Source organism: Morone saxatilis, unplaced genomic scaffold (genome assembly GCF_004916995.1).
Source record: "Morone saxatilis isolate NCDOM2014 unplaced genomic scaffold, NCSU_SB_2.0 Contig9, whole genome shotgun sequence".
NCBI lineage: Eukaryota > Metazoa > Chordata > Actinopteri > Moronidae > Morone > Morone saxatilis.
In genome coordinates this window covers 7,958,561-7,970,188 of record NW_023340268.1, presented here as the reverse complement: position 1 = coordinate 7,970,188, position 11,628 = coordinate 7,958,561, and the positions used below count along the sequence as shown (strand labels likewise).

Below are 11,628 nucleotides of genomic sequence, written 5' to 3'. Positions count from 1 at the left end.
TAAATGGTAAATGGTAAATGGACCTGTACTTGTATTGCGCCTTTCTAGTCTTCCGACCACTCAAAGTGCTTTTACACTACGTGTCACATTCATCCTTTCACACACATTCACTTAGCAATGGCAAAGCCCATCGAACAGAAACTAACTTATTCACACACATTCACACACCGATGCACAGCATCGGGAGCAATTTGGGGTTCAGTATCATGCTCAAGGATACTCAAGGATAACATGTGGTGGAAGGAGCAGGGGATTGAACCAACAACCTTCCGATTAGTGGACGACCCGCTCTTCCTCTGAGCCACTCCTAAATAGCTTATCTAAGTACAGGAAGTAATTTTTTTTCTCAAGGTGGCAAAGTCATGAATAAAAATATGATACAGCCGCTACTACCTTTCGCTCCTCTGAGCCAGTCTGCGATCTGACCTATACTGCAGTCAGCCATCAGATGGCAATAGAGAGCTGTCATGTTGTCCATTATGTCAGTGGTCATTACCTGGCTACCCTGCCCCAGCCCCTTGCCCCTAGGCTGTCCATTTTCTCTCCTACCAAACGAGAGACAAGGCCTCAGAGAACCTCAAACCCCCCTGGTCATCTGAGAGACATTATTTGCCTCCTCCGGGGCGAGGGACTTTGGGAAGGGTGGTTAGTGTAATGGTTTGGGTGAGATGTGATTTACTGTTATGTTATCAGTGTAACTGTGTTAAGGGGTAGGAGTTCAGCTAAGGTGAAAATGTCTGCTGCTTGCAGTTACTGAGATTTCCGGAGTGTCACTGAACATGTTACCGTTTATGCTTAGAAGCTGTGAGTCCTGCCACTCATTTCAGCAAACTATGACAGTGATTTGTGTGAGTTACAGTACCTGTGATTGGCAGAGAATTAGGGCAGATGTTTGTTGTTTTTCCTGCTAGTCTAGGGAGCAAAAGTTAGTCTATAATCTAAAGTCAAAGTGAGATGTTAGAGCAGAGAGTGCATAGTAAAGTCAACAGGTTTAATTGTTTTTGCTTGTGAAACCAGCTAACATCAGTGCACATTATATGTGAATACATTAATCAAAAATTGCTGCAAATATAGTTGCTGCTGCTGTAAATGTGCTGCTGTAAACAATCAAACAGGTTGACAGTGTGGATTTGTTTGTAACTATTGAAAGCTATGAACCACATGAAATCATCAAAATGTGCCATAACTCTGCTCTTTAACAACACTGGTGGAATTTCTCCTCAAAAACAGCTACTATATGAGCACAAAGGTCAACGGTCTATATACCATGCTTGACTCCTATGGGTTTTGACATTGCAGCAGTGTTTTTTTAACACCCTTGGCATCTGTATATGACTAGAGCAATCGACTGCAAGGGTTGAAGTGCATGGGCACACATGCAGAATAACTGGATTGCACTTGATGTGGTGCGACATGAGTCAGTGGTCAAGCGTCCCTTTGTTGCTTTGCAATATGATCTGGAGATTTGATGTTCATTTTGTACAGTGGTTGGTTTGAAATGATGATGTAGAGTGTTTTGCAGTCAAGGACTCATCTGCAGTTAATGTTGTATAACAGTGATATGCTGTTCTGCTGTTTCAGCAGTGCTGAATATAATAGAATGTACCACACTCTATAGTCTGTGCCAAGGTAATGTTTTCATTTTCTATGCCATCCCTTTACACAGGTAGTCTCCACTGCCCCTCATCAGAGCTTTCAGATGTCTACCTGTGAACGATCAGCTGCAAACCTTTATGGATATAGAATCTTCTACACCTCATCTTTGCAGGGACAGTGATACCTCTGGACTGGTGACCCTGGGGAGGACTGGGTGACTATTACCTACTGATAATTGTTTTAATATTTTATTGTTGAACTTAAGGTAAATTTGCCTTATTAATATCTCTCCTTTACCTTGCCCCTTCCCAGGTGGGGTTTCCTATTCATTTCTTGGGTAATTCCTAGGATTGATTGGTTTTTGTGTGTGTATATGTCTATATATGCAGGTTTATTGTCATTTGCTGTTTGAAAGGTCACTTGACCAGACTCTACAAAGGCAGTGATCAGGAGTCCTAAATTCTTTTCAGTTGGTGGGTAATAAATATCTGCACAAAAAGACAAAAACATACTTGCTCTCTCTGTTGTCTCATTCCTAATTGTTTTATTCTATATGGATATGGCAACGTTTCAACCACAAATTTTCTTCCTTAGGCAAATGTGACGGTGTTTTCTTTTTTGTCTGCCAGTTCCTAATGAACAGCCCCTCTCCTGGATTTGTTGGGCTGGTTCTCACAGCAATCATCTAAGGATCAGACTTGAGATGAGCCAGAATTCTATTTATAAAATATATGGCGATGATAAAAGTCATTTTACTAATAGTTATTATACTGGCCCTGGCAAACCTAGCTGCTCTGTTCAGATCGTGGTCCTGCTATCCTCCACACATTAGGTCCACACCTGTGTAACTGCTAACCTGCTCTTTTTTCCATGCTCTCGCCTTTGTTTTTTCTTACACATATTTACTTAGTTAGATAAGTGTATTATCCACACACTGGAATGATACATCATACAATGATACATCCACCTGGCCTGAATGAAAACAACCAATCAGAGCCGAGAAAGCTTGTTGTTGAATCGTATTCACAGGGCCCCAAATACAGATGCTCTGGGACCCTGGGAATGAGACTCAACAATCAACTATCTTCAGGCCTCCAACCCAGAGCGTTGTTATATCTTTCTCGGCTCTGATTAGTTGTTTTCGTTCAGGTCCCGTGGATTCCTGCAAATGCCATGCCATAGGAACCTGCTTTTTCACAGATTATCTGTCTCATGTACTACTGTCAGGATATAGTTTATTTTTTAATAATAAATACATTTTAATAGGTTGGGTCAAACTTCATTAACACTTGCAGGACAAAGCCGTGAACAGATTGAGATGAAAATAACCCCCTTTAACCTCCCTAAAGCTTTCAAAGTATCTGTGAAATCCCAGATTTCTGTGTATTGCTTCATCCCTGAAACTGACATTTCAGCCTTTGAAAAACTTTTGTATAAATGTTAAGGGCCATGAGGAAGTAAGGAGTAGTTTTTTGCTATTTCAATCTTCACCTTTGGAACGTTTGTTGGCAGGATGTTGGCAGTAAGGTCTGAACATAAGGATGGATTAATAGTGAGAAATTATATAGAAGTGATTTACCTCTGGTGGGATTGACAGCGGTGCAGAAAGGTGTCAGCAGAGTCTCGTGGTGGAGCACCTTATAAAGAACCTGAGAGATGTCAAGTCTCTGTCAGAGTCACATGAAGCAGAATGACTGTGACTGTCTGCACTTTGACTCGATAAAAATAATATGCAGGGAACATTAAACAAAAGATGGGACACAGAATGTCTTATTTTTCCCCCTTCACCTGACAGCACCTGGTTGTGTACCAGCTGCCTTCAGTGCTCAGGAATATGAAGTTGAAATAGACAGAAATATGGTGTATGAGCATAAACGTGGGCAGAATATAGCACCCATTCTTCCATTTCAGCTGTGTTTGATCTGCAGCCATGAGCTGCATAATCAAAATGTACACATAATCTATACATAGAGCCAGTTTAAGGTATGAGAGAAGTAAGTGTAGGGATATATGGGTTATCATTTTAGAGAAAAGGCCATGTATCCCAAATACAATGCATGCTGAGAGGTTTGTCAATATGTTAACAGTGCTTCTACAACTTGATTTAATGACATACAAGTAATCTACTCCTTCTACCTCATAATTAAATATTCCAGAATCTCTGAATATGCAAATGTTGTTTACTTCTAAAGTTTTGCTCCTTCGCTGTAAAGTCCATTCTCAGTGGATGTGCACTGGTGGCTTCAAGTTTCTACATCACACTGTAGATACTGGACCAGGTTTTCTCACATTCCAAATTCTAGCTTGGTTTTTTGGTGCAGCATTTTTTCCCCCTAACTTGTAATCCTTATTTATTCCAAGGAATATAAATTTCCATGTTTACAGCACTATCCTTGATTTAGGTCACAAAGTAGCCAGTGATGCTGTAAATGTTACTACTACTATTATACTGCATCTGAATTCATTTTTGGAACTTTTTTTAAAATCAAATTACATATAGTATTTCTCTATTATTAAGCATATGAATATTGGGTAATTGAGTTTTCAGGAATCAAAATCAGAATTTGTGGATTGGAAAATTATTCTATTTTATTATCAAAATGTTTCAGTTGTATCTAAATTTCAACATTAAGTACTAGTGATTAACTCTTACAATTAGTTATTCAGTTGCTTATAGGATTCAAATATTTATGGCCACCTTTTGCTTTCATAGAGGCTGCATTTTTCGGGCTTTTGTTTGTTGAACATAAGGGAAATGTATAAACAAGGTAGGTAATATATACACAAATTCATTTACAGTGGTGGAAATGACACTATGGCACATTTGAACATAAATGACAATATAGGTAACTTAAACAAAAGGGATAAAGACAAAATAGCAAGAAAAAACAAAAAAAGACAATCATATAAACATACAAGGAGCACAAAAGATAAAAGGTAAGGTAAAATACATTAAAAAAGCAAAGACTTCTATAGAGAAACTGGCCATTAACCTGATAGAATTGAAAAAGTTCGTTGCAATAGTGCGCCTGCGCAGCCTCAGATCTCCCCAGAAGAAGAAAGCCAGCCAGTCGTCAGCCACTTCCTGTTTACGTTTCCACAAATGACGTCACGCGGATAACATTTAATCAAACAGTTTCAAAGCCGAAACAGAGTTTAACTTGACAAACAACTCCTCAAGGTTCTTGTGACGGCTGGGTTAATATATCTTCCGTCTTAGCTACATACAGGAGCACCGGGGAGAGTGAGAGACAGACGGTTTTGGCTGTCCTGCTCATATTTGAGGACCGAAGCAAGCTAACGCTAAGTAGGTGACAAGCTAGCTGGTAGCTAGCTAGCGAGTTAGAAAGAGACACTCAGCAGCACTTCTCTATTAAACAGAGTGCTCAGCGTCCGTCAGCATGGAGAACAAATATAACCTCAAGAGTCCAGGTAAGCTCACTGTCTAATGTTGTTTCTTTGTTGGGCAGCGAGTTTGCTAACATGACTGACAGCTGTAACACACAAGTTCACTGTTGACATTCTTTAATTAACATACAGCAATTATGAACGAACTTCGTCGATGTTAAAGTACTACACTGACATGAGCCCATTATTGCGTATATTGACTCTAATTGTGAGTGTGTGTTTGCTAGCTTTGTACAGTAGAGAACTCCATATGGAAATACTTTGTTAGTGCACTGTACAGTATTCAGGACAAATACACCTAACGTTATATTCTTGTAAGTTAGCTCGCATGGTGTGCTGTACTGTATGGTTCCTGCGCTCAGAGAGAACGTGGAGCTGAGCTGTGTAACGTCACTCTTTGGTTAGGTGATGTCTGCCTGTGTAGCTACAGTCGTGGACGTTTATGAACACAGTTAAACTGGTCTAAAAACAACCAAAGTGAAGGTTTTATTGACAGAAGAGGACCTAGGTGGGGTCAGAGGGGTGATAGTTGTGATTTGCAAGTAGGGCTGCACAATTAATCGAAGTATTATCGAAAGCGCAATATGCAAATCGCAAGAGCTGTAAGGTTTTGTTAAAGGTAAAATGTGTGACAAACAGCATTATAATGAAGTACTGTGTATATATATATGTATATATCAGAGAAATGCAGGTTACTGTGTTATGGGGCTTAGCAATGTTTTAAAAACATATTGCGATTTGATTCACTGTTAGTGTAAATGATCAGATTTGCAATCACAATTGAATTTTTCAATGAAAGAACAATTAAGACCATGATGATGTGACATGTGTTGGGGTCTGTACCAAACAAATATGTTTTCTTACATCTGGAGAACATGATCTGTAGGCCAGGAACATCTCTGCAGAACTTCATTTTAATGCTGTTTAGTCACACATTTTACCTACTACTCCACATCTACTCGCAATGTTGTGGGGAGTTAAAAGAGCAAAGTGAGGTCCTTAAATTATAAATAACTTTCAGGTACTTTTATATATTACACAAACAAGTTCCAAATCCACATATTTAAGAAGCTGTAACCCACAAGTATTCGGCATTTTTGCGGTTAATCGATTATCAGAATAGCTGCAGATACATTTTCGACTAATCTTTCTCTCTTTTGTTGTTTCTTGCAAGCTACAATTTCAACTGTGCTTCTGTCTTTGCAGAAAAATATGTCTGATTCCCCACGTGAGTCCGTTGACTCCACAAATGAAACTCCCAGCAAGAAGACACAGTTGGAGGACGGATCACACTCTCTCAGTGTAATAAAAAAAGCAGTGGTGGTCTTGACCAGACTCCCTGAATATAAGGTCAGCACTCTGCGGCCACCAACGCCTCAGCAGTTCTACAGTGAAGATGAATCCCACAGCAGCTCTGATTCTGACATGCAGTGGGAACCAGAGGATAATTCTAGTGACTCTGATTTCTCAGTCACTGACAGTAAACAGAAAACTGGAAAACCCACCCAGAATGACACAAAGAAGACACCTGCGCCACAAACGAGTATGAACAATGACTCTCCACTCACATAATGACATTTTAAATTTGTCTCAACCTTTCTGGCTGGACATATTTTGATGTGGTTTATGAACAGAAAACTCTTAATTTGACTTGATGGTGCAAACATATTTATTTCCCAATGATAACATAGATATTTGGTCTTTTTCCACAGTGTCAGAGCCAGCGCCCATAATTATATCATCAGCTTTTGCCTATTGCGCTAATGAAATCACGAAGGTCCGTCCTGACTTACCAGAAGAAGAGGTCAAAGTGGGCATGATGGTCCTGGCGAGGAAGAGGCACATGAGATGGCAACAGGGAAAAATAGTGGAGATAATAACAAGAAGTAAGAAAATGTTCTAATGTATTACATCTGCCTTGTGCTCAGTATGACCGAACACCTGGAGTTTTACTCAAGTATTGCTAGATTGCTGCTTTTCTCTATTTTACAGACTATATGAGCATTGATTAATCAACAAAATAATTGACAGGATAACCTAACCGATAACAAAACGTATTTTTAGCTGCAGCGCTTTCATGTGTTGTTTTGATACAAATATAAAGCTGCCACATATTCCTCACATACAGATACAACAGTGTATGTTTAGAGAGAACCATGTTTGAAGCAGAAAATGACACAATCGCGATTTTACCTGTTTCAGTCTTTGACATTTTGTCATTTGCAGAAGATGGACGGTTGAAGTACAAAGTTAATTTTGTAGAAAAGGGGAAGAGCCTTGTGTCTGGCCACCACATCGCCTTTGACAACACACCGAAGCTGGAGCAGCTGTATGTCGGCGCTCGCGTGGTTGTCAAGTGTCAAGATGACAAATTCCAGTCGGCTATCTTGGCAGAGCTCCCCACCAGGAAGAACCGCTTAAGGTGCGTTTGAATGAGTGTTTATGCCTATAAACCAACAGAAGAAACTAATATGTCACAATTTCCCTACAGACAATCCAAATGCCTTCGTAAAGGTTTGATTTAATGTCAAACACATTTTCCAGGTTCTTGGTCTTTCTGGATAATCACGTGCCGGTTTATGTTGGTTTACCTTTACTCCACCTGGTGTGCAGACCGTGTAAGTTTTCACTCGTGTGCACACACAATCACAGCACCCCAAATTCATGCTAAATACTAATGTGTACAAAAAACATCAACATGTGCTTTATACGAACAGGAGGTTATACAATGCATGCTTCATTTAGATCTTTCTATCTTTATTTATATTTAAAAAGTACCTAATTTTTTGTGATTCTTATGCACCAGTGGACCAAGGCAAATTCCTCGTATGTGTAAAAACTTACGAAAAAAAAAAATATTCTGATTTTGATCCATAAAACTGCAGCTTTGGACTTCACAAATATAAAAACCGGCTTAGAATTAGTTTGTGGTATGGATTTGGGACACGTCAAATGTATCTTGCAAACATTTGGTGAGCATGTTCATCCAAAGCGACAGTGACACAAGTCGCATACATTTTAAGTCTTAAGATGTGTAGTTGACCACGTGCCTACTATTGTTCTACCAGACATTTCAGTCAGAAGGATAACCGTTTCTTTCTCTTGCTTTTTGTTTTTTTGACAGTGGAAAATTCTTTAGATGACATCCGCGACAGCCCTCACAAGTGTTTTATGAGTCGATACCTGAGGGACTGGCCCTACCCACATTTAACCCAGTACAGTGCTGGTCAGAGCCTTAATGCAGAGTTAAATGGAGTCCAGCAGAGGTGTGAGGTGCAGGAAGTCGACAGCAGCTTGATACATGTCGTTTTTCAGGTCAGTATATTTTAACACTACCGCTGTTTAAACTATTCATGTTCTTTGCCTGTTTTTTATTTTATTTAGATTTCTGTTATATAATGTCGGTTTTTTTTTGGTCTCACTCAGGATAATCAACATAAGGAGTGGATCCATCGAGGCTCCATCCGACTTGAACACATGACAAGATTTTTGGAACTGAAAGAAATAGAGGATTACCTGGATGATTCTGACTAAAAGCCCACAGACACAGATATTTAAAAAACTTTAAAAGTTTTCAGTAATATCCATCATTATCACCCCGAAGTGATGTGTCATCGGATTGTTTTGTGAAACAATAACTGAACCACTTCACTCTAAAATGAGATGTGAAATTATCAGATGATTGTACAGGAAAAACTTGAGCCGGATGTTTGTTACGATCTGATTTTCTTAAATTATAAAGTAGTAAAGTTGTTCGTCATTATGCATAAAATGCACACAATGGTAAAACATTTTAATTTTAATTTAATTGAATAGCATATTCAAGCAGCTGTAAAGTGAAACAAGCAAATGTGTAACATTCTCTTGCTCTTTTATTTATTTATTTTCTTTAGGGCTGCATGATACAGGAAAAAAATTTACATTGCAATATTTTTTTCGAATTTCGACATGCATTGATAGCAAACCACCCAGAGAGAGAGGGTATACAAACCCTGAAGGTGAGACCACCTGACCTACATACAGGGACATCAGGGAATACGCTCCATTCAGTGTCACTGTGTTGTGGATGTACCAGGGTACAGCTGTAGTTAGACTGCCCACAAGTGAACTGCTCAGTGGCAACACGGGACGGTTGTTCAGCGGTAAGCACTGTGCCAGGGCCTCTGTGTGGAGTTTGTATATTCTGCCTGTGTATGTTATGTTAATTCTCCAGTCCCTTGACCAAGGGTCTTGCCCAGATCTGGAGCTGGTCCCTGGGTGCCGTCTGACGACTCCTAGCACTTAATTTAACTTAATTTAACTTAATTTAAACCTCGTAACTGTCAGTGTTGCTACAGAAACCCAGATAGGAAGTGACAACTAGGAAAAACATACAGGCAAAAAAACAGACAAATCCACAAAAAAGCATAGGAACTAGTGCAGAGCTAAAGATCCAGTGTGGATGTTCAGCTGCTTCGGTCTGAGTTTTAGGAAGCTGAAATGACAGAGTTTGACAGAGTTTGACAGCATTGTAAATGCTCTTTGTTGACGTCTAATACCCTTCAGTTGTTATGATTTTATTTGAATGTGTAATTTTTGTTTTGAGTCTTTTTATGTGCTAAGATCTTGAAACAAATTGTCTAACAAACAAGTTAGTGATTCTTTAACGAGCCAGCAGCATTTTCATTCTTCGTCATTTGGAACCATTTAGCTTGTAAGCTTGTAGTTTCTCATTAATGTCAAATTTGTTTCCACTTATTTAACTGCTTTGTATAGTGTTCTGTGTTATTTTGTAAGTTAATAAGTAAAAACAAGTTTAACATTGTCTTTTGCAAGTGTGCCCAGCCTCATTTCCAGAGATGTATTAAAAAAAAGTCTAATTTCTCAACCGTGTTCATCTTTGTCTTTTTTTTTCTGCTGTGTGTCCGAACGTGTCCAACACCTCACTCATTGTAACCCTATTGTGTAAATTGCGTGTAAATGTTAAGGCCTCAACTAATTCAAATTCAGATGTAAAATGGATTGTCTTGTGCAGTAAACAAACTTACATATGTAACCTTTGTCCTCTGTATCACAACTACTTCCACCTGTTCACAGTATCCAGTCTATAGGTGTTGGCGTTCATGACTGCATTAGTGGAGGGAGCTGTGAGAAATCTGGTAAACTGCCTCAAGGGATGTCACCTGAGTCGGTTGGGAGGATTGAAAATGGAAAACAAGTCTGGGGGTGTGGTTGAGAGAAGTTAACTTACCAGACCTCTTTTGCCCACCGCTCAAGGCTACATTAGTCACCAAGTAGCAAAACACACCTGTTGGCAGTCATGTTGCATTGTGGGTAATGTAGGCGCCAGGTTTTGATGTGGAAGAAGAACACGTGGAATAAAAGAAGATGCTATTTAGTGTAATGTGAAATCAGTTTGTATAGTGTCTAACCAGGGGCGTTGGTGTGCATGTGCTGCCTCTCCATTCAGACGCTTGCTCTAACCTCTTTAACCTGTGTGTCTTCTTTAATATGTACTTTTTGATATATAATTATACATATAAATATAATTTATATGTGTATAAATATATATATATAAATATATAAAAATGTAAAAGTCTGGACACTGCAGGAGTGTGAGAAGTATCGCCAGAAGAGGGCAGTAATGAAACACCATGGATGCAAACTCTCTTTATAAAAACAAGAAGAAGATGACGCAACAATAATAAGTGTGTTTAACACGGTAATAACGCAGCTGGATAAGGTTATATCCGGTGATTTGGCATCATTTGCATCATTTGCATGCAGTCGGGACGAATGTTTCGCTGTGTGCTTGTTAAACCTGTTGTTATATCCAACAGTAGCTCTCTAACAGGGTCACCATGGTTGTAACGTAGCTACTACGAGCCCGACAGATAGCTTTTAGCTCCGACACACAGACAATAATATATTTTATCAGTTTAATGAAACAAATACTTGCACTGAAGTGTGACCAGACTTTTGTTCCTTTTTGAAGCGGATAAGCAGGACTTAATAACAGGTAAGCTGTAACTTTTCATACAACTGTTAACCAAGTTTTAGACAACTTCCCTTCCTCGTTTGTAAACTTCTTTGTGTCAGACAATACAAAGAAGTTAAAATGAATACCTGTTGAATACCAAGGCTGCATAATTAATCGCGATATTATCCAAATGGTAATATGGCTGGGGTTGCAATGTTTTGATGAAGGTAAATAAGTGCATGTTTGTTTGTTACAGACCCCTAAAATGTCCCATCGTCATGGTTTTAATCGTTTCTTTCATTGGAAATTAAATTTGTGATGCAAAAATGATCATTACCACACTAATCGCAAATCATATCGCGATATCTGTCAGCATCTTTATCGTGATAATAAACCTTCTGTACATTTACTGCAGTTAACGCATTAAAGAAGTTATTGCTTTTTATCCTCACTACACTTATATATATTGAAAGTCCTCGGTTATAGGTTTTAAATATCAGTAGGACTCATACAGCAACACAAACTAAAGCGGATCATCACACATTAGAGAGATGTAGGATGATATAAGATTATTTACTGATTGGGGCAGTATACTCACTGACTGCATCACAGACTATATTAACTTCTGCGTGGAGAACACTGTACCCACCAGGACTGTACGGTGT

At 39.0% G+C, this 11,628-nt stretch overlaps 2 protein-coding genes across 2 annotated transcripts in view; both read left to right on the top strand.

Annotated features, from left to right (window-relative positions):
* Positions 1-6,211: 6,211 nt before the first annotated feature.
* setdb1a (SET domain bifurcated histone lysine methyltransferase 1a) lies at positions 6,212-9,871 on the top strand (the record flags this gene model as incomplete). The annotated part of the gene is given in 6 exon segments (XM_035681402.1): positions 6,212-6,547; positions 6,717-6,890; positions 7,231-7,426; positions 7,549-7,622; positions 8,129-8,319; positions 8,431-9,871. Coding segments are annotated over 6 exon segments (1,079 nt in total), but the record flags the coding sequence as incomplete, so codon positions are not given.
* A 780-nt stretch (positions 9,872-10,651) lies between these two features.
* Positions 10,652-11,628, top strand: part of LOC118342754 (histone-lysine N-methyltransferase SETDB1-B-like) — a gene marked incomplete in the record, with an annotated part of 16,257 nt that continues 15,280 nt past the window's right edge. Inside the window, 1 exon segment of the mRNA XM_035681401.1 lies at positions 10,652-11,001.